At 43.5% G+C, this 21232-nt stretch overlaps 1 protein-coding gene across 1 annotated transcript in view; it reads left to right on the top strand.

Moving 5' to 3' along the window:
* FOXO1 (forkhead box O1) overlaps positions 1-21232 on the top strand; it is a 49340-nt gene that overhangs the window by 24063 nt on the left and 4045 nt on the right. Inside the window, exon 2 of the mRNA XM_035110210.3 lies at positions 18063-19410. Coding sequence (XP_034966101.1) covers positions 18063-19409 — 1347 coding nt within the window. The 3' untranslated portion in view covers position 19410. The remainder of the gene's footprint in view (positions 1-18062; positions 19411-21232) is intronic.

Raw genomic sequence — 21232 nt, forward strand, 5'->3', positions numbered from 1 at the left:
AGCTGTTTGGGGACTATAATTCCCATCATCCCTGATCACTGGTCCTGTTAGCTAGGGATGATGGGAGTTGTAGTCCCAAAACAGCTGGAGGGCCGAGTTTGGCCATCATTGGATGAGAAGCCTTTTTTTAAGATGGTAGGAGGGGCCTCCTGTTCCTTAGTCCTGAAGCAGCTTGTGAATGACACTAAGGGGACATATCATTTAGGAGCAGAAACCAACTTACAGAAAGCATACAATTCACAAAGGACATTTGTTCTGTATATGCTCTGGGAATCACTGCCCTTGAGTCCATTTTTGAAAATTTTCTTTAACTTGGAAAAACTCCGCACATACTCAGGAGCCCTCAGACATATAGTAATTGAAATTAATCTCTCTTTGTTCTAAAAGACCTTGTAATGTTTGACAGTATTTGACTGGTCAGATAAACCTAATTTATTTATTTTTTGCTCTACTTTCTCCTGCTTGCAACTTCGTATTACATGTAGGTTATCATAATTTTTTAAAGGACTATTCCTCATGGTTTGAAATCCAGTGTGTTATTGCTCTTAAATAACTCAAGGAATAGGCAAAGAAAATACAACAATGGGGAAAAAAACAGTTCAAGAAATTGGTAATGATAACTTTGAAAGCTAAAATGTTAGCTTCTGTACGGGGGATACTAGTACAATTTAGGAGACTATAGGTCTATTATTTGCTTATATTATATATGCAAGAGTAATTTACATGATTGACTGAACAAGTTGAACGTTAGGTCTTTGACATGCAACAGGAAGCAGATGGAAGATAATTAATGGCCTGTTTAAAGGGTGACTGACTTCAGGACACCCGTCTTCCTAATTTTAAACCTATTTTGTACAGATTGTCACAGATCTCATTGTTGCCGTAACACTGGAAGTGTGTGTGAGAGAGGGGGGGGGGCAGAATTAAGTGGTTTGCTGTTTTATCTGAAGTTTACAAATTTAGTGGAAACAAGTACTCAAAGAGTGCTTTCATTTTTTCTTAAAATAGTGGAGAAGTCCATTGGTAGATGCCCTACCTCAGGAGTAGGCAACCTAAGGCCTGGGGGCCGGATGCAGCCCAATCGCCTTCTCAATCCGGTCTGTGGATGGTCCAAGAATCAGCATGTTTTTACATGGGTAGAATGTGTCCTTTTATTTAAAATGCACCTCTGGGTTTTTTTGTGGGGTCTGCCTGGTGCTTTTATTTAAAATGCATCTCTGGGTTATTTGTGGGGTATAGTAATTTGTTCCGCCCCCCAAAAAAAGTCTGGCCCACCACATGGTCTGAGGGATGGTCCCACAGCTGATAAAGGTTGGTGACCCCTGCCCTACCTGCTTTGTGGCTCCTGTGATCACCTCCCTCAGTACAGACTGCTGCCCATGCTTGGGTTGTGGCGGGGGTGGGATGGCATGAATTAAACCTGTGCCGTCTCTCAGTAGGCAAAAAGATGGCATCTATCCTTAACCTTGACCACTAGGAGGAGCGTAGAGAAAATAAACACTATGGTGCACCTGTAGCAGCAAAATCGGGTGCCTTTATCTGTCCCATCTGCAGTAAAACATTTCTCTCCCCTATCTCTAGAGCCACAGCCGGTGATGTAATTCTCCAATGGTTTGACTTTACCCCTGAAGGTATACTCCTCTATTGCCTCTGGAGACAGATGAATGCCAAAACACGCACACACATCCTTCACCTAGTTGGTGTGAGAAGAGAAATGGTGTCCCTGAAGTTGACTATTTTGTACTGGGTCTCAGTGAAGTTAACTCTTTAGTCCAGAGGTGGGCAATCAGCCGGCTACCTGCCATCCTTGGCTTTGCTCAGTGCAGCACCATGTGCCCCCTGGCACCTCTTGCACCTTCATTTTGATCTAGTGCCACCTTTGCAAAAAGAAGAGGTGCTGGCAGGCAGGCTGGTGCATGTGTGAGTGCAAAGACTCAACCATAAAATGCAGTGCCCCTAGAGCAGTATTGTGTCCTTCGGAATAACTCTCTGGTTGCTGTAGTTTGGCCCCTAAACCTGCACATTTGTCTGCCTGTTCTGGGAGTTGAAGAGCTTTAAATCAACTCAAAGAGAGAGAGGGAGAGAGAGAGTAAGTAAGTAAGTAAGTAAGTAAGTAAGTGTCTGTGAGTGGGGATGGATGGTGCCAGGGCCGTTGGACACTTCACGAGACTTCCGTTTTCATGTCAGATGTTGAATGATCTGAAACTAGCTGCTATTGATATGTGCTGTGCTTTATTTTTTTAAAAAAACCAAATAAATCTGGTTTATTGCAGACTTAAGCTCTGCTTTTGCAAGCTGCCTGTATCTTATCTTTTTTTGTAGGGGAGAGACAAAACTGGTGCTCTGACCTGCTTTGCCACTGCCCACTTTTGGAGGCTGTCATCATCTTCAAAAAGGTTGCCCACCCCTCCTAAACCAAGGTTTCCCAAACTTGGGTCTCCAGCTGTTTTTGGACTACAGTTCCAATTATTCCTAACTACTGGCCCTGCTAGTTAGGGATGATGGGAGTTGTAGTCCAAAAACAGCTGGAGACCCAGGTTTGGGAAACCCTGCTCTAGACTATGCACGGTTTCCCAAACTATGTTTCCTTCACTTGCCTATGGACAAGAGGAGCTTCTGCCTGGCAAGATGTTTTGTGTGTCTTGCTTATATGGTAAGAGTGCTCCACATGTTTAATCTTACCTTAGGAAGACTCTCAATGAAAGAGGTTTAGAGCACCTTTTCCGGTTCACAAAGATGCAGTATTTTTAATAGAAAAAGAAGCTGATTTCTATGTCTTTCACTCCTGGTGTAGTGTTACCTCCTTTTTAAGGGGCACAGACCATCTGAACTAGTGTGACCATCTACTGAGCCTACATATTAGCTTAATATCAGCAACTTCAAAGTCTATTTCTTTTCAGCCTCTGAAGGACTTCATTTTTAGAAAATGGCCAAGGCAAAACCCATCAGTCAGTGACTGGACTTGGATTTCAAACAGTGTCTCCATATTCCTTCCTAATTTGGAAAAAGCTGTTCATCTTTCCAACTCCCTGGCCATGCAAAATTGGTAGACAATGCTAGTTCACAAATGTTTTGTGACCACTACTGTTCCTGTGTCCTGGTATAGATTTCTGTTTTCCAAAAGTTTGATTGTACTTTCTCATATGGTACTAAAACCTGATAGTACCCAGTTTATCATACATAAAATATTAAATTGTCTTGTTGTGTTTGACACAATAACTTATGGATATCACTACAGCTACTAGCAATGATTGTTGGCGCTGTTGATCAATTTGCAGAAAAACTCATGTTTTCGAAAACAGCTGATATTCCTAGATTGGTTAAGATATTTGCGTGCAACATGGGCTCAAAACTGCTCGATGCTGGGAGTCAACTACAGGCAATAAAAGACACTGTACTGTGCCCAGAAAATTTGGACATGGTCACTACTGATTGGGCTAGAGCATTGGGCTAGAGCATGGGTAGGCAAACTAAGGCCCAGGGGCTGGATCTGGCCCAGTCACCTTTTAAGCCCGACCCGTGGATGGTCCGGGAATGATTGGTTTTTTTTTCTTCAAGAGTAGAATGTGTCCTTTTATTTAAAATGCATCTCCGGGTTATTTGTGGGGTCTGCCTGGTGTTTTTACATGAGTAGAATGTGTGCTTTTATTTAAGATGCATCTCTGGGTTATTTGTGGGGCATAGGAATTCATTCGGGTTCCCCCCCCCCCAAAATATAGTCCCCCCCCCAAGGTCTGAGGGACAGTGGACCGACCCCCTGCTGAAAAAGTTTGCTGACTCCTGGGCTAGAGTCAGGCTAACAACTTGTGAGCTCTCTAGAACAGACATAGGCAACCACGGCCCTCCAGATGTTTTGGGACTACAATTCCCATCATCGTGACCACTGGTCCTGTTAGCTAGGGATAATGGGAGTTGTATCCCAAAACTTCTGGAGGGCCAAGGTTGCCTATGCCTGCTCTAGAATCTTTCATGTCCACTGAGGTGTACATAATAGATTACAAAGCAGGAGTGCCTGCTAAGGATCTCTCTATTAGTTGAGACCAGTGCTTTTTTCTGCGGGGACGCAGGGGGGGGTGCATACCCCTAAACATTTTGTGAATCTTTGTACTTTTGTCCATTAAAGTATTTACTTTTCCTGATTTGAACTATAAAATGGTGAATTTCTTGAGTCATAATGAGAGTACCCCTAAACATTTTTTATTTTTTTTTAGAAAAAAGGACTGGTTGAGACCTTAACTAATCTGTTAGCACAGTCTTTACTGGTGTGTAGATGTGTTTAGGGTTGAAGCCTTTGTTTGTGCTCTTGGTTTATAGGTCTAATCTAAGGGTTAGATCCTAGTCTAATATTGTTTACTGAAATCCCAGCAGGATCTTAGCTGGTCTACTGAGGGCTGCAGTCTGCCTTCTGTCCACCCCAGTGGAAAAAAATGATACTACTAATTTCCTTTTGGCTGCCTAGAAAGAAATTGTGGCCAGGCAGACAATAACTTGAAGGAACAAAAATAAACATTTTTAAGCAGAAAATGTATTGCCTGCCAAATGTTTTATTTTATTATAAAGAAGTGAAAACTGGAGGAAATCTTTTTTAAAAAAAATGAAAAAGGCCACAAATAACTTTTTAAAAAGCAGAATTGTACTCTTAAAGCAGGCTTCCTCAACCTTGACCCTCCAGATGTTTTGAGACTACAATTCCCATCATCCCTGACCACTGGTCCTGCTAGCTAGGGATCATGGGAGTTGTAGGCCGAAAACATCTGGAGGGCCAAGATTGAGGAAGCCTGTCTTAAAGCCTGATGCACTGCTAGGGTGTCATATTTTAAAGTAAGCAGGTTAAAAGTATTGATAATGTGTTGTTTTACCAGCAATGAAATAAAAGCTTTGTGTAAAATAACATAGTTCCACGGCAGTTAGGAAACTACTAATGCTATATAGAATTATATCGTCTTGTATACACTGCATTCCTAGAGGCAACTTGCAAGCCTTTTGATCTTAGTTGCTGCCTATCCCATTCCTATACTTTAAGCTAGTTTTTGTGGTACTGCAGGAAGCCTTCAAAGTCAGCTCTGAGCTCTGTGGAGGATGGGTGGGATAAAAATGAAGCAGACACTTTCTCATTATAGTATGTGTAGTGTGAGTCTCCCCCCCTCCCCCACTTGGTGCTGGAAGTAGTACAGTACTGGAATTTTTTTGAGAACAACTCATCCTGTGACGGGAAGGGACAACGGGGGAGTTAGTGTGAAAAAGGGTGCCTCTTCCAGTGTCATTTCCAGTGTGTCATGCCAGTTCTATCGTGCCTCCATTGAAAACAATGGAGGTTCTTGGCCCATGGCCCATCAGAAAGGACTGCTGCATTCCTGTTTTATGACTCTGGTATTGCAGGAAATACTGAATAGCAACAAAGCCTGGGCTAAAGTAGTCTTAAGATGTTTTATTTGTCAACGTTAAAAAGGATAGAGGCATTTTCAAAGTGTTTACATAGGCTAGGATGACAATCAGACGCCAAGCTTCTGTAGCCCTGTGTAACCACTGGCTTCCTTGAACCCTGATCCTCTTAATACCTGCAGTTTTAGTATGCTGATCATTTTAAACGTAAATATAAAAATGTAGACTTGGTTTGTCTGTTTAGTGTGTAAACTGGTGAGGGGTGTGTAATAGAGCGGGTGATGTACAGTATTTCACAAGCTGCAGTAGTTTCCTTTCCTTTTTCAGGCAAGTTTGGAAGTGACTGTGTTTCACCTATAAAATCCGTGATATCCTGGTCCAAACATAGCCCAGAGATCTCCCATCCCAAAGAAGGTCATTGATAAAATCAGTTGACACCACTTTATTGACTGCTCTCTGTAAAGCTTGTCTGAATAATAAGAGCATTTCGTAGTGGGTAATTCCCTCTGCATAGAAATCGTGTATCTTCCAGAAGCACCTTAGAGTTTTGGGTAGTATTCAGCTACTGGATAGTGTTAAGTAAAGAGATCTGTGAATCATACGAGTTTAGTTGATCAGTCTGTTAATTTGGCATATGAGTAAAAAGATTTTAAAGCAAGAACTATACTTGCAGATGTGTATAGTAGGCATCACCTTAGAAGAGGCATTCATTCATGTGGGAGAGGATGGAGAATCTCTCTTTAATATATATATATGTTGCCCAAGCCCAATTAATCAGGGGGTACCATTAGACTGAGTTGCTTTAAATAGTTCTTTTTCTTAAAAAAGAAAAGTGAACCAACATTGCACTGTTACTTACTGAGAACAGTCACAGTGGATTTGTTATAATATTTTATGCCATTGAATTCCAGGTATGATTTTTTTTTCTAAATGGCTTGGGTCATTTGAGCCTGCCCATGCTTGATAACTTCTGGATAGCATGTTGCACTTTCCAGTGTTCCACTTTTTGCAGGAGGCGAAATATTGTGTGGTGCAGAGTGAGATTTTTCCAGAGGAAGCTGTTCTACCAAGAGGCCCACTTACAAATATTCTCTGGGAGTGTGGATAACTGTTTTGCACGGAGCCAGGCCATTGGTATTCTCTACACCAACATTCATTCCCCAGCCTGGTGCTCTCTAGAAGTTTTGGGCAGCCACTGCCATGAATCCCAACCATTGACTATACTATCCAGGGCAGGTTGGAGTTGCTGTCCAAAATACCTGGACAGCACCAGATTGTTGATTGTTGTAGACTGTAGACTAACAGCAAGAGACTTTCCCAGCCCTATCTGGAGATGCCAGGGATTGAACTTGGAACCTTCTGCAATGGGCCCCTTTTCTCTATGGTTCCACACCAAGTTATAAAACTTCAGTACTGCTGAGCTTTCAGTTTTTAGCTTTGTTTGCTTTTAGTCTTTTTATGTTATACAGCTTCAGCTTTGGTAAAAAAACAAACAAACTTCTGCAATGCAATGCAATAAATGTATAATTGGAAGTAAGTCCCATTGAGCTCAATGTACCGTAAGTTGGTTTAGAATGGCAACCTTAGCTACTTCCTGGTATTGAATCTTTAATTCTCCAAGGCCTTTTGTTTTATTTTAAATCTATTTTACATTTCATTTTCATTTGAAATGCCTGGGTAGAAAAAACGCTCCAGACATTTTAAAAATGAAATAAAAACTGTAGAACAGAGCTTTCCAAACTTTTCATATTGGTGATACACTTTTTAGGCATGCATCATTTCACTGCACAGTAATTCAGATTTACTAACCCCTTTCCAGCCCCGGGAGGAGAGCAGGGATTCTTCTCGTGACACACCTGCACACTGCAGCTGACACACTAACACGACACAGTTTGGAAAGCTCTGCTGTAGAACCTCTCCTGACAATGCAATGTGCAGTATAGATGTAGACTAAACAACCCCCCTACAGTTCTATTCTCTTGTAATTTCTAATTGCTCCAAATACTACTATAAATAGGACAGAATAATAAAGAATGAGGCAGGTGTTCAACTAATCAGAGATGCAGTTCATAACTGACTTTATAAGTATTAGACTAATTAGAGGGATTCTCTTTTACAGACATTATTGTAAACCTTAATGTAATGAATGGCCATCTGTGTCCAAAATCTAAATTTTCTTAACCTTGGAGTACCTTTCTGAAAACTTTCTACTGTGTTATTAAATAACAAAGTGAAAGAAAATGACTTACAAAATTCTGGAATATAGTGCTATAAAGAAACAGAAAGTTTGTAAAAAGTGTGTTACAAAATCAGTATATCCAGTTTAACCCGGAATTAACAAAGCTGACAACAAAGCCTGTGGTTCAGTTCGTCAATTAGAATTATTCCAAAACAGTACAAAAGGATGACTAAAATGGAAAATGAGTATGCCTGCCTTCTCAGACATTAAAACTTATTGTTAGCTGGATAACTTCCACCACTTTAAAAATGACTCACAATCCTAATACTAATTCTTCTTTGATACATTATTTGAACATAAATGTTAGTATCAAGCTTTGTACTTGATATTGAACATATTGAACAACTGAAGTCCCATTATTCCTTTTAAGACCCACATTTAATGACAACATATCGCAGAGATGGAGAACTTATGGTAACAACCTTCCAGATGTTGCTAGACTACAACTGTCGGTCAGTTTTGGCCATTGGTTACCTGGTATGAAAAGAGTTGGAATGCAGCACATCTGGAGGGCCAGAGGTTGCCTCTCCCTTCTTGAATGGTCATTAACCCCATATCTTCCAAGGTGATTTCCTACCTTCCTTATTGCTGCATTAGCAATAGAAGAACATTCTCTGTAGCGATCTGTAGTACTGTACGGTAGTTTGCGGCAGCTGTAGGCCATATCTTTTTTCATATCTTTCTTTTCTGTTTTTGGAGAAACATTGTCTTTCTTCTCAACTGCCTACACGCCCTTGGCGCAGGAGCCTGCCATGAGAAATTGCTGTTCTTGGGATGGGAAGGCAACATTACAGCCATAGAGAGCTAGGACAGCTGCCACCTCCGTCTATATGAGGAACACAATACTCTTGCCCTCTTTGCTTGTGGTTCACCAAGCAGGAGAAGTGTGACAGATACGTCACTTCATCTGTCTGCTTTTACCAAACATTACCAGGAGACATGAAGTGGTGGCAGCCAGGTTTTTTTTTTATGTAATGTGTAGTTTTCCAAAAGTGATTTATGGTAAGGTACCATAAACCTGAGTTTTCTTTCTCTCCCCTGGTTGTGTAGTTGCCCACTGAGCCACATTGAGGCCAAAGTAAATGCACTTAAATCCCATCCAAAGGCATTGCACTGCTTAGGTTATGCCAAATGCCCCCTCTCTACTTGAAATGACATATTGGAATATTCCTTATAATGTTTGACTTGGTGTCTGAGGTAATGGAAAGGTTGAGAATACTGTGCGTTATTGGTTTATCTGTCCTATAACTGTGTCTGGGGAATAAGCTTCTTCTTTTAAAAATCACTAGTCCATTAAATAAGTAGATTAGCTACTGGTTTCCTTAAGACTTGAAAGTAAAGTAAAATTACAGTAAAAATGAAGCCATTGTTCATACCCTATAAGTGTATTCTCTGCACAAAATTATTTTTACAATTCAAATTCAAGTAACTTTTACTTAGAGTAGACCCCTTGAAATTAATGATGAAGCGTTTATCCACATGTTGTCTTGTCCCACTCTTTTCCCCAGATTGCCACTTGTTCTGATCTAAAAAGCAGGTTTTCCCTTGGAAAGGAGTGGGGCAAGGTGAAAACCACTTGGATCCATGCTTTCTAGGTATGGCACAAGTGGAATTATGGATGAGCCCATATTCATTGATTTCAGTAGGTCTACTCTTGAGTAGAACTTACTTGAATACCAACCCAAGTTATCTGTCTAATACACAATTGCCTGCTTACATGTTTTGGGGTAGCAGGGAAATTCTTTTGGCGGCTGTGTGGTAGGACAGCTAGTCTGGAGAGATTAGGATGCCAGGGGCACCGGATAATAGCATTTGGAACAAATGTGTGCAACTGCCAAAGTGTTTCCAGCTGAAGTTCACAAAATTTGGAGCCCAAATTGCTAACCACTGCAAAGCTTTTTAAAAAATGAAGTTCCTATGCACACTTGAAAGAAGACACTGGCCAATGGAATTAGTCATGAGATTCACAAGTAAATTCAAACTATGGTTTAGCATTGCAAGGATGAGCCTAGGTTATTGCTAGGTATTTAAAGGACTCTGCGCACAGGGCCATGACACATCTGCTAATGTATATGTACAGATGTCTTTGGGTAGACATCCAAGATGGTGGATGGCAGGAGATCTGGGCTCCAGAGCAAAAGACCCATCCAGCAACTCCCCTGGATGACCTGATTCCAGCCTCAGGCCAGGGGCAGAGACAGGAAACTTTTGCTTCCATTTTAGATTAGCTGCAGTTTGGGGTTGTGTCTGAATCCCAAACTGTAGTTCATCTTAGCTACAGTTTGAAACAAGCCAGCTTCATAAGCAGCAGTTGAGGTATGCTTTCAGCCCCCTTCCTTACTGGGGAATGGAGGGTGAGCCTGAGGCTTGCCTAGGTTCATTCTTGTAATGCTAAAGCAAAGTGGTCTCCTAGGTGTTGTTGGCCCCAGCCAGAATGGCCAGGGCCCAGGGGCCAAGGATGGTGGAAGCTGCCACGCAACTAAATCTGGAGGGTCACAGATTAGCCATTCCTGTGCTAAACAGTGGCTTAGTGTTGCATCCGAAACAGCTCTTTGAGTCTTTCCTCCCCTCCTTGAAGTAAAACTTGAATTTATTTTCAGAATAGGCAGTTAAATGTTTAAAATCCAGCACTTTTCACTATGATCAGAATCTTTCTAGGCACAAAGCAGCTGACAAATGGCAGCCTCTAAATCCTGTGACTGTACTCACTCGTCCAACTGCTGAGTTTCAATGCTTTATGTTTATGGTGTACTGTTGTCATGTTGTCTGCTTTTGGCAAAGCTTAATAGACACAACATGTTTGACTATGCTACAATTTTTTTCAATATTTACCCCTCTTTCACACTCCACCCCCCCCCCCCGGGCAAAGTAGTAAATTATCCCTACTTTAATCTCTCCTGGCTGCGTGAAAAACAGGAATTTATGTAACAGGCACTCTGCTACAAACCTTTTCCTGTTTGGAACTTTGTTGTTGTTGTTGGCAGAATTTGGAGATGGCTTTGCTACTCCATGAGTGACCTTGAATGTCCTCAGTATAAGAATACTAGATTGTAACTATTCTGATGACTAAGGGAGGTCGGAAGCTTCTTTCTGTAAAATGCTAAACATTTCCATGAACAGATAGGTTTGAAGTTCTGTGTGCACGAGAACTCTTGTTTTCATCATAAACACTCAAAGCTCTGGAGTAAGTATGCAAAATTTTAAAACAGTACACTCTTTATTTATTTTTAATCAGTGGGTTTTTACTGCATTCTTGTGCAGAGTTCTTGTGAATTCTTTTCAGGTAGAATAGCAGTGGCTTTAATTCTGAGCAGGCAGCCAAGATAAAACGTTACAGTCCAAAGAGTTTTCCAGGCCACATGGTATTTGCATCCTGGATCTTCTACAGCAGTGTTACCTAATCAGTGGCTCCTTCAGATGTTTTAGACTACAATTCCCATCATTCCTGCCTTTTGGCCACGCTGCCTAGACCTGATGGGTGTTGGGAGTTCAACAGCATCTGGACTGCAGGGACAGACTAGACATGCTGAGCAATCTGCACATCTTAAGAACATGTTTGCACCTTTGCATATAATGGGGGTGTATTTCTCACACATGAAGGAGCATGTTGGCATGTAAACTGATACCTGATCCCTCCCTCTTCCTTACTTTGCTGTGCTCCGTTGCTTTTAATCAGATTTTCCCCGATTGAGCTCCAATTACAGCAATAAGAAAACTGCTAAAACCAACTAACTGTAGTTGGAGGAAGATAGGAAAGGGGGTTGGGGTTGCTCCCCTTACTAGTGAACTCCTTTTTGTGAGCAAAGCATCCACCTCCACACACATACTTGCTTCATATGCCAACATGCTTAAGATACCCATCTATTTTGATCCTTAACCTATGTGTTTTGCAGTTTGCACTTTAGTAAAAACAATCAGACAGGATATACATTTTATAAACAAAGTTTACTCTAGCTGCTTACAGGCAGAGAAACACAATTATAGGAAAAAAATGCACAACCGTAACATTTTAAATGCAAAATAAAAAGCACAAAAAATAAAACATAGCAGCATCAAAACTTTCCAATCTTAGACACTAAAAACATAATAATCCTTAATATATTTTAAAGTTTACAAGCTTCAAAAATAAAAATGTTTTCACCCGGCTCTATAAACACAAAATGTCAGGTGAGCGAGTGGCACTACTGAAAAGTCTTACTTCTTTGTAGCCTTTGAACCTCATCAGGCAGGGAAACCTGAAGAATGGCTTCCTAAGAAGATCTCAAATAGTCCAGGGGGAGGTGATCCTTTAGGTAACCTGATCCTATGCTATTACAGTGGTGCCTCGCTAGACGAAATTAATCCGTTCCACGGGTCAATTCGTGTAACGAATTCTTCGTCTAGCGAGTCCCGGTTTCCCATAGGAATGCATTGAAATTTAATCAATGTGTTCCTGTGGGCTCTGGGGGACTGGCGGCGGGGAAGGCAGGCGCTTGCTCTCTTGCCTGCCTTCCCCACCGACTGTCACACGAAGATGGGGGGCGCTGCTTGCCGGGGCTTGTCAACCCCGGCAAACAGTGCCCACCGATCTTCGGATCTGTCCCCCAATGCGCTATGGCTCGGAGAAGCAGGCAGGGAGACGGCAACAGCCCGCAGCTTCCCGGACTGTTGCCATCTCCCTGCCTGCTTCCCCGAGCCGAAGCGCATCGGGGGAGGGAGCCAAATTCCTTCCCGCTGCCGCCAAGCCAGTCCCTGAGCCGAAGTGCGGCGCGGGAGGGGGCTTTCCGTCATTTGCCTCCTCCTTGGGGGAATGCAAACGGCGAAAGGCCCCCGCTGCTGACTGCCTTCGGCTGGGGGACTGGCTGGGGGACAGCGGGAATAAGGGGAGGAATTTGGCTCCGCTTCCCCCCCACACACTGCCCGGGGATCGGACGAGGCTTGAGAAGCCTCGTCCCATCCCCGCAGTGTCGGGCGGTGGGGGGGGAGCGGGATGTCAAGCCCTCTACGATCCCCGCTGTGTGTCAGGCGGGATGGGGGGGAGACAGGAAAGATCTGCCTTCCCCCCCCCATCCCGCCTGACACACAGCGGGGGATCGTAGGGGCGCCAGGCGGGTCTCATTGCTGTGAGGGGGCGAAGCGACGGTGGCGCCTGGAGGCTCAGCGCACCCCGGGCAAAGAGACCCGCCGCCATGGACGCGGGTCTCTTTGCCCGGGGAGGTGCGCTTAGCCTCCAGGCGCCACCGTCGCTTCACCCCCTCACAGCCCCCGCTGCTGACTGCCTTCTCAGGCAAACGGTGAAAAGCCCCCGCTGCTGACTGGCTTGGCGGTGGCGGGATGAAGAGGAGGAATTCCTTCCTTCTTCCCGCCGCAGCCAAGCCAAAGCCGTCTTCCCTCGGCAGCAGCCACCGCTTTGTGCCGGGCAGCGGCGGGAGAAGCGGTTCCTCCGCTGTGAGGGGGCGAAGCGTTGGCGGCGGCTCAGTGCACCCCGGGCAAAGAGACCCGCCGCCATGGATGCGGGTCTCTTTGCCTGGGGAGGTGTGTTTAGCCGCCGCCTGTCAGCTGTAGCTGACACGCACGCCTCAGGATAGCAGCCTGAAGCCGCTCTGCAGGTGACAGGCGCAGTGGAGGCGCCCCGGCTTTCTCAGGGAAGGCAAGCGGGGCACACGTAGCCCGCCTGCTTGCCTTCCCCGAGAAGGCAGTCAGCAGCGGGGGCTTTTCGTCGTTTGCGTTCTCCCAAGGGGGAGGCAAATGACGAAAAACCCCGCAGCTCACTGCCTTCCTCCCCTTCCTCCCGCTGTCACCCAGCCAGTCCCCCAGCCGAAGTACGGCACGGGAGGCAGCTTTTCGTCGTTTGCCTCCCCCTTGGGGGAACGCAAACGACGAAAAGCCCCCGCTGCTGACTGCCTTCTCAGGCAAATGGTGAAAAGCCCCCGCTGCTGACTGGCTTGGCGGTGGCGGGATGAAGAGGAGGAATTCCTTCCTTCTTCCCGCAGCAGCCACCGCTTTGTGCCGGGCAGCGGTGGGAGAAGCGGTTCCTCTGCTTCTCCTGCCGCCTGGCACAAAGCCGGTTTCGCTTCCCTCGGCAGCCGCTGCCTGGCTTCAGACGGCGGCTGCCAAGGGAAGCAGCTGTGTGCCAGGTGGCGGCGGGAGAAGCGGCTCCTCCGCTTCTCCCACTGCCGCCTGGCACAAAGCCGACATCAGACGGGGCTTCGGAGAGGCGCAGCGCTTCTCCGAAGCCCCGTCCGATGCTCCCGGGTGTCCATGACGTGGTAGTGGGGGGAGAAGTGGGGGAACGGATCAGTTCCTCCACTTCTCCCCCCCTTCTTCCCATGCTACAGCCCTTTGTGTTCCGCTGGTCTCTGCCGGTTGCCCCTCACCGGCAGAGACCAGCGGAACACAAAGGGGAACGAACTGCAGCGCAGGAAGAAGGCAAAGGAAGATCAGCTGAGAGGCGGTGACAGCTGTCAGCGCCTCTCAGCTGATCTTCCTTTGCCTTCTTCCTGTGCTGCAGCTCATTCCCCTTTGCTAGACGAATGCCCCTAGGTTTTGCAATCTGAGGTTTTTATGACCACATTTCGCAAGACGAAGCGGTGGCCATAAAAAACCTCATTGTCTTGCGAGGCAACCTCCGATCGCAAAACCTATTCGTATAGCGGAAAATTCGTCTTACAGGGCATTCGTCTAGCGAGGCACCACTGTAGTTGCTTCTAGAGGTTGGGCTCGGCACTTTTTTGGGGCCAAAAAAGTATCACTGAATCAGAGCAGATGTGGCTTAAGTCATAAAAATCTGTTTTACCTTTGAGAACACTGGATGCTTGCTTGACTGCTTTTGCTTGGGAGCTAACACCTCCAACTCAATATCCTTCTCTACCTCTTAAGGTCGCATATGCCTAGTCTTCTTCATGGATGGGTTGACTTCCAGCAGGTAGATTATTCATGGGAGCACCTGCTGGATGTGATCATCATGATCCTGTATAAGCATATATAGTCCTCCACTAGTGGTTTTTGCCACTAGTACTTTTTGAAGCAGACAGTCACAGCTCATCATGGAGCTTGTTCTCCAACTATGCTAATGCAGGAAGAGTGTTTGGTTAGTAGTGTCTATTGATGGAGTGCTTGATGCCCAGACTCTTGGATATTTGTGCTATTTTTCAGGGGTAGTTAAATCTTGTATTCACTGGCTGGTCCTTTGGGATACAATTGCTGCTTAATGCAGGTGCTTTTTGCTGATTGTAGATGCAGCCCCTCTATGGGTTTTGCCATTGATGCTCTTGTGTCTTGGACTCCCAGTTTAGAGGCACTGTGAGGGCTTCACCCTATTTCTCATGGGAAGCTGCTTCCCTGCTTGTTGTTGCAGGATGCGTTGTCTTTGCTGTACAGCTGCCTTGCTTTCATTTCAGCATTTCCTTTTATATTGCAAGGATGTGTCTTTATGTACTTTCTGTATTGCTTCTTCTTTCTCTGTTCTTCACTCAGTGGTTTCAGGGTCCACGCTGCCTTTGAAGAATAAATAACAATAACAGTAAATAAACAAATAACACAATTTACAATAGGAAGAATAGGGTGGGTCCTAAAAAAATCTCTGGTGCCAAAGGCCAGGGCAAAGAGGTGTGTCTTCAGCATATTACAAAGCTTACACAATGAGATTTGGGGCCGAGGTTGTTTAGGGCTTTAAACATTAATGTGGGTACCTTGAAAAGCGACCAGGCAGGTGTGAGTTTGGGTCTTCAGGCCAGGGCTATAGTTGCATGGACTCTTTGCAATATTGTGGGTCTAGTGATCAGTGTTCTTATCCATTTTTTCATGTTGAGACTGAGGGTTAAGCACAGCTGTCTTCTTAGTATTTCTCCTCTACGCTGCCTACAAAATCACCAATTTGCTGGAAATACCGGTAGGTATACTAAGCAGAGTATACAGGGCAAAGATGGTTGCAATACACATTGTCTGTCCTCCATTAACACACACCACAGGAGAAATTCCCAACACACTGTTCAGCAGGCCAGGGGCCTCTGGAATGTATGCACACCCCACCAAGCTTTTAACGAAATAATAATGAGATTAAGCTTCATTGACTTCACCAAGACCTAAAGAAGGAAAACACCAGGTACAATTCACTGGCACTTGCACCCATTAAGATCAAGGACCTCCTCCCAAAGGGTGTTCACACATCTTTGCACTTGGTTCCCATGGCAGGAATGAGAAAGTTGCCCTAGCACTGTCAATACATTTTCCTTCCTTTGTGTTAGGGGGACATATCCTCCCACATATTGCCAAGCCTAGAACAGGAATCTCCAGCTAGAACTCTCTCCTCCGCCAGTTTCCCCTCACCTCCTCAGTGTGTGTTATTTTTCATTGGTTTTGAAAGGATTCCAAGGGAGTTTGTAGCTTGTCAATGCTTGTGTTTCCTGTTTCATTGCATTCACCCGGGAATATTTTGTATGATGGGAGGCTCAGGACGGGACCTTGGTCTTCCCTTCATCTCCCTTCACTGCTTTTTTTATGTGTGCTTTTTGACAACAATCTACACCTTGTTATCTAAGAACCAGGGTGTCTGTAAGGAACAATCCAAACACCTCTGGGGTCCTGGTGCAAAGGACGGCAGTCCAGATTCAAATCAGCCCCCTAAGGAAGAGGCACCTGCCCTCTTTGCCTTAGGAACCAAAGCACAAATACAACCTATCCCATCTCTAGTTCTGCTGCCTCTCTTGCCAAGCAAGTTAGCTACACAATTTCAGGCAGAACGTTACTTGTATTTGACTTCCTTATTCTAATTCAGTGTATCTTTCTGCATGTCTGTCTGCCATCTATAATTGTCCCATATTCTTATATTTCTCTAGCTACCCTATCCAGCTTTCATTGATCTCTCACATTCTGCTCTATCTCTCAGCCATCCTCATCTCCTTCCTGTCCCCTTTATTGACTTGACTTAACAATTGCCAGACAATTCCGAATGATCTGTATATTTTTGGTAATAAACCACAAATTCAGTTTTTCTAAACTCTCTTGTTCCAGTGCTAATTTTCTCTCTTGGAAAGCAAAGGTTTGTGGCATGTTTCACTGCTACTCTTAGTTAGCAATCCCAACACTTATTCCTTGGGTAGCAGTATACATGGTAAAACAGCGTGTACTGACTTTGTCCTTGTTTGTTGTCTATTTTAATCAACTGAAATTTTACTTTGTTGACATTGTTTGGAACCCCCTTTTAATTGGTAGGGGTGGAGCTGCAAATTATGGTTCCTTTTTAAAGGCCATTTGGTTATCTTTATATAAAATGCATTGAGGTGTTTTTTTAAAAAAACTTATGGGGTCCCTTCCAACTCTACAGTTATATGAATAATTTACTTTACACAAATTATAATCATAGGTGTTAGTAAATTCACTCATACTGTGTGCTTTATAGCAGTTTTTCTGAAATTCATTATTGCTTACTTGTACACTATGACTTTTGAGAATAATGGCTTGGATAAAGGGGTTACCGTTCGTTGAGCCAACATTTTGCATTTTAAGCTCTCTGGAAAAAATAATGAAATGGTGTGCATGCTCAGACTTTGGTTTGCTCTGATATCAGCCAGGGATGATTGGACAGATATTATTATTGGATTACAGATTTTTCTTGAGGTGGCTTTGAGGTTAGGGTTTTAAAACCTTTAAGAACAACACAGCAGTGGTAAATAGAACACCTTTCCTTGAATTATATTTCAAGGTAAAGAACAGGTAACTTTCTTTAAAAGTCTGTTTTGGCAAAGATAGATACACATTTCCACAATACTGGATCCAGGCACAAATAAAGTATAATAAGTTGCTAGGCATTCAAATTCCAAGGATAGATAGAAACAGCTAATGAGGTTGAAAAACAGACGACCCTCGGTGTCCCTTCCAACTCTACAATTCTATGAAAACAGTTCTATGTGTACAAACCTTCCATAAACAGGGAATGGTTCACAGCAGAGATATAATAATAATAATAATAATAATAATAATAATAATAATAATAATATTAATATTATTATTATTATTATTATTATTATTATTATTATTATTATTATTATTATTTTATTTATACCCTGCCCATCTGGCTGAGTCTCCCCAGTCACTCTGTTGAAGTCTTTCCCCCCCCATTTTACTTAAAAGGCAACCATTTTGGGAGTGCAAAGATGTCTCCTCCTACAATGGAACACTCTCCTCCTCCCTGATGCCCGCAACCATTTGGAGAGCACATGGGGGGAAGAAGGGCGTAAACCCATTGTACAAGCAGAAATTCTTGCACAGACTGGACTTATTTGTAGAACACTGACCCAAAAGAGCAAATGTGCCTACTACATGGCGGTAAGTGAATTATTGCATTGGCAAATGGGATTTCAGTAGTTTTCATGCATTTGATTAAATGGCTTTCTAGTTGAAGAAAAATACGAGAGATAAGCGTAACTCACCTTTTTTCTTGCAACTTTCTTCTTCTTCCCAGAATTCAATTCGTCACAACCTCTCACTGCACAGCAAGTTTATCAGAGTACAGAATGAAGGAACAGGAAAAAGCTCTTGGTGGATGCTCAATCCAGAAGGAGGCAAAAGTGGCAAGTCCCCCAGGAGAAGGGCTGCATCCATGGACAACAGCAGCAAGTTTGCCAAAAGCAGAGGTAGAGCTGCAAAGAAAAAAGCAGCTCTTCAGGCAGGTCAAGAGGGAAATTGTGACAGTCCAGGCACACAGTTCTCAAAATGGCCTGCAAGCCCCAGCTCTCACAGTAATGATGACTTTGATAATAACTGGAGCACTTTTAGACCTAGAACCAGCTCTAATGCTAGTACAATCAGCGGGAGGCTTTCTCCAATTGTTCCAGAACAAGATGACCTTGGAGAAGCAGATGTACACACCATGGTCTACCCTCCATCCACAACCAAAATGGCTTCAACTCTCCCAAGCCTTTCTGAGATGAGTAGTTCAGAAAACATGGAGAACCTCCTGGATAACCTCAATCTTTTATCTCCTAACACATCCCTGACCGGATCAACCCAGTCCCCACCCACTACCATGATGCAGCAGTCTCCCGGCTATTCATATACTTCATCCAACACAAGTATAGGTTCGCCCAGTGCAGACTACAGGAAATACAGTTATGGTCAGCCTAGCATGAACTCCTTGTCGCATATACCTATGCAAGCTCTTCAAGATAGTAAACCAAGCTATGGAAACCTCAGCCAATATAACTGCCCTGTAGGACTTCTGAAGGAGTTGCTTACTTCTGACTCACCTCCACACAATGAGATCTTGGCATCTGTAGATACTCATGTTTCCCAGCCTAGTGGCCGAGTGCTAGGACAGAATGTATTGATGGCCACTAACTCTGCAATATCACCATATGGCAGCCAACAGGCCCATAACAAAATAATTTCCCCCAGTGCCCACCCACACCAGGGACATGTCCAACAAACACCAGCAGTTAACAGCCATACATTGTCTCTCACACTTAGCACTGTGTCTCATGCATCGAGTTTAAATCGTTCATCCGCCGCGAAAAACTCAGTACAAGTGCCTATGAGCCACCCAATGCAGATGAACAGCATAAACCCTTATACCACTGTGAACAGCTGCAATGGCTATGGAAGAATGGGAATTGTCTCTTTCCATCAGGAGAAGCTTCCCAGTGACTTAGATGACATGTCGATTGAACGATTGGACTGTGATATGGAGTCAATAATTCGGAATGAGCTCATGGATGGGGAAACATTAGATTTTAACTTTGACAGTGTGTTGCCTAATCAAAGCTTGTCGCATGGCGTAAAGACAACAACACACAGCTGGGTTTCGGGATAAGGTTGGTTCTCTTTTATTTATACATACATGTGGTTCTCTTTTATTTATACATACATGTTATCAGTTCCTGACTCTAAAAGGATGCTCCTGTACCCTCAGCAGGTGTATGGCAGGACAAAATTCAGGAGGCGTGTCTTCTTCCATTATAATATTGTGCTTCTTCTTCTTTGGTGATCAGTCGTAGCCGAGTAAGATTGTCTTCCATAAACACGATTTTAACAATGGGTCCGTAAGTGATTGTGGAGGCCAATTCTGGATCCGCACATCCTTCCACAGTGGGGACATTGGTTTCCAGGCAGGAGTTGATCACGGTGTGGATTTGCCAAGCGTGCCTTCCTCTTAGCACTTTTCTCCCTTGCATCCTGAGATCGAGTTTCTTCAAAGCCCATGACACCTTTGGTAAAGGCTGTTCTCCAACTGGAGCGCTCACAGGCCAGTGTTTCCCAGTTGTCAGTGTTTATACTACATTTTTTAAGATTTGCCTTGAGACAGTCTTTAAACCTCTTTTGTTGACCACCAGCATTACACTTTCCATTTTTAAGTTCAGAATAGAGTAGTTGCTTTGGAAGACGACCATCAGGCATCCGCACAACATGACCAGTCCAACGTCTAATGCTAATGGGAGAGGCTATGCATACTGTACCCTTCTCTGTCATGAAGGTGCAGTGAGGTGGGATGGGAAGCAGTTAGGTGGGATGAGTAGTTTTCCAGTGCTATTTCTTTCCATGGAAAAAAATCATTTTCATGAGTTCATTAGTAACAGTAAGCGGGTGGTAAGATTGGTACTGCAAAACCTTCATTTTCATGAAGCAGAAGTAAAATAAACATGCTAAATCTCTAGGGCACCAGAAAAATTCCCTGCAAACTGACAACTTTCCAGTGTGGCTTACCCTAACTGCCATAGAAGAAACATTTGCCATTTAAAAGTGGAATGAAATGGGAAAATAATATACACCAAAGATAATAAGCAATCATTTGCAGTGTTAGGGATAAGTTCTAGAAGGGAAAGTTTGACACAGTGTTTACCTTGTTGTTGAAAGATGGGGTTTTGAAGAGTAATTAAGAGATGAAATGCTGATTCATGTGATATGATACCGTAGTAGCTTCTGGACAAAAAAAAAAGATTAAGGGAAGTTAATTGAAACTGGAAATCAGAGATAGCCATAGTAGAGTTGTGAAGGCAGAGGTCTTATTTAGATTACAGTGTCTTGCTCTTTATTCTTAACTTTTTAAAAATGAAAAAATGAAATGGGCTGTTCTACACTAGCTGATTCATGAAATCAGCTTGTGTAGAAGTTGAACAAGCTACCACCTTAGGTCAAACCCCACAGTTTGCAGGTGTCCAAGAGATAAACTACAATTTGTGAGGCTGGTCACTATGTCAAAGAAGGAGGTTTTTCAAAGGGCATCATATAGTTATAGGGTGGCAAATTGTCATGTAAATCAGTTTAAATTTGTGCTCTTTAAAATCTGTTGAGACTATTATGCTAAGAGTGAACTTACACCAATCACTCTGAGGTATGGATTCCTCAGTGTTCTCAGTTAAAGTTTGTGACCCCAAAGCATCTCGATTTACAATTGAGTCATACATTTACTTTATATCAGTAGAGTACACAAGAAAAATATGAAGTATGTCTTAACAAGGGCTTTGAAATGTAAAGATGCTCAAAGCTAAGACATACATTGACTATCATATGGGAATTAAAAGCTTGCAAATGTGCCTGCAGTCATGCATTAAGGTATTTATCCGGGAATGGTCATTTCCAGGAAAGTCCTTTAAAAGACCAACAAATTCTACAACAATTTAATTAACATGTATTTGC

The sequence above is a fragment of the Zootoca vivipara genome, chromosome 3 (assembly GCF_965207765.1).
Source record: "Zootoca vivipara chromosome 3, rZooViv2.hap1.1, whole genome shotgun sequence".
NCBI classification, from domain to species: Eukaryota; Metazoa; Chordata; class Lepidosauria; order Squamata; family Lacertidae; genus Zootoca; species Zootoca vivipara.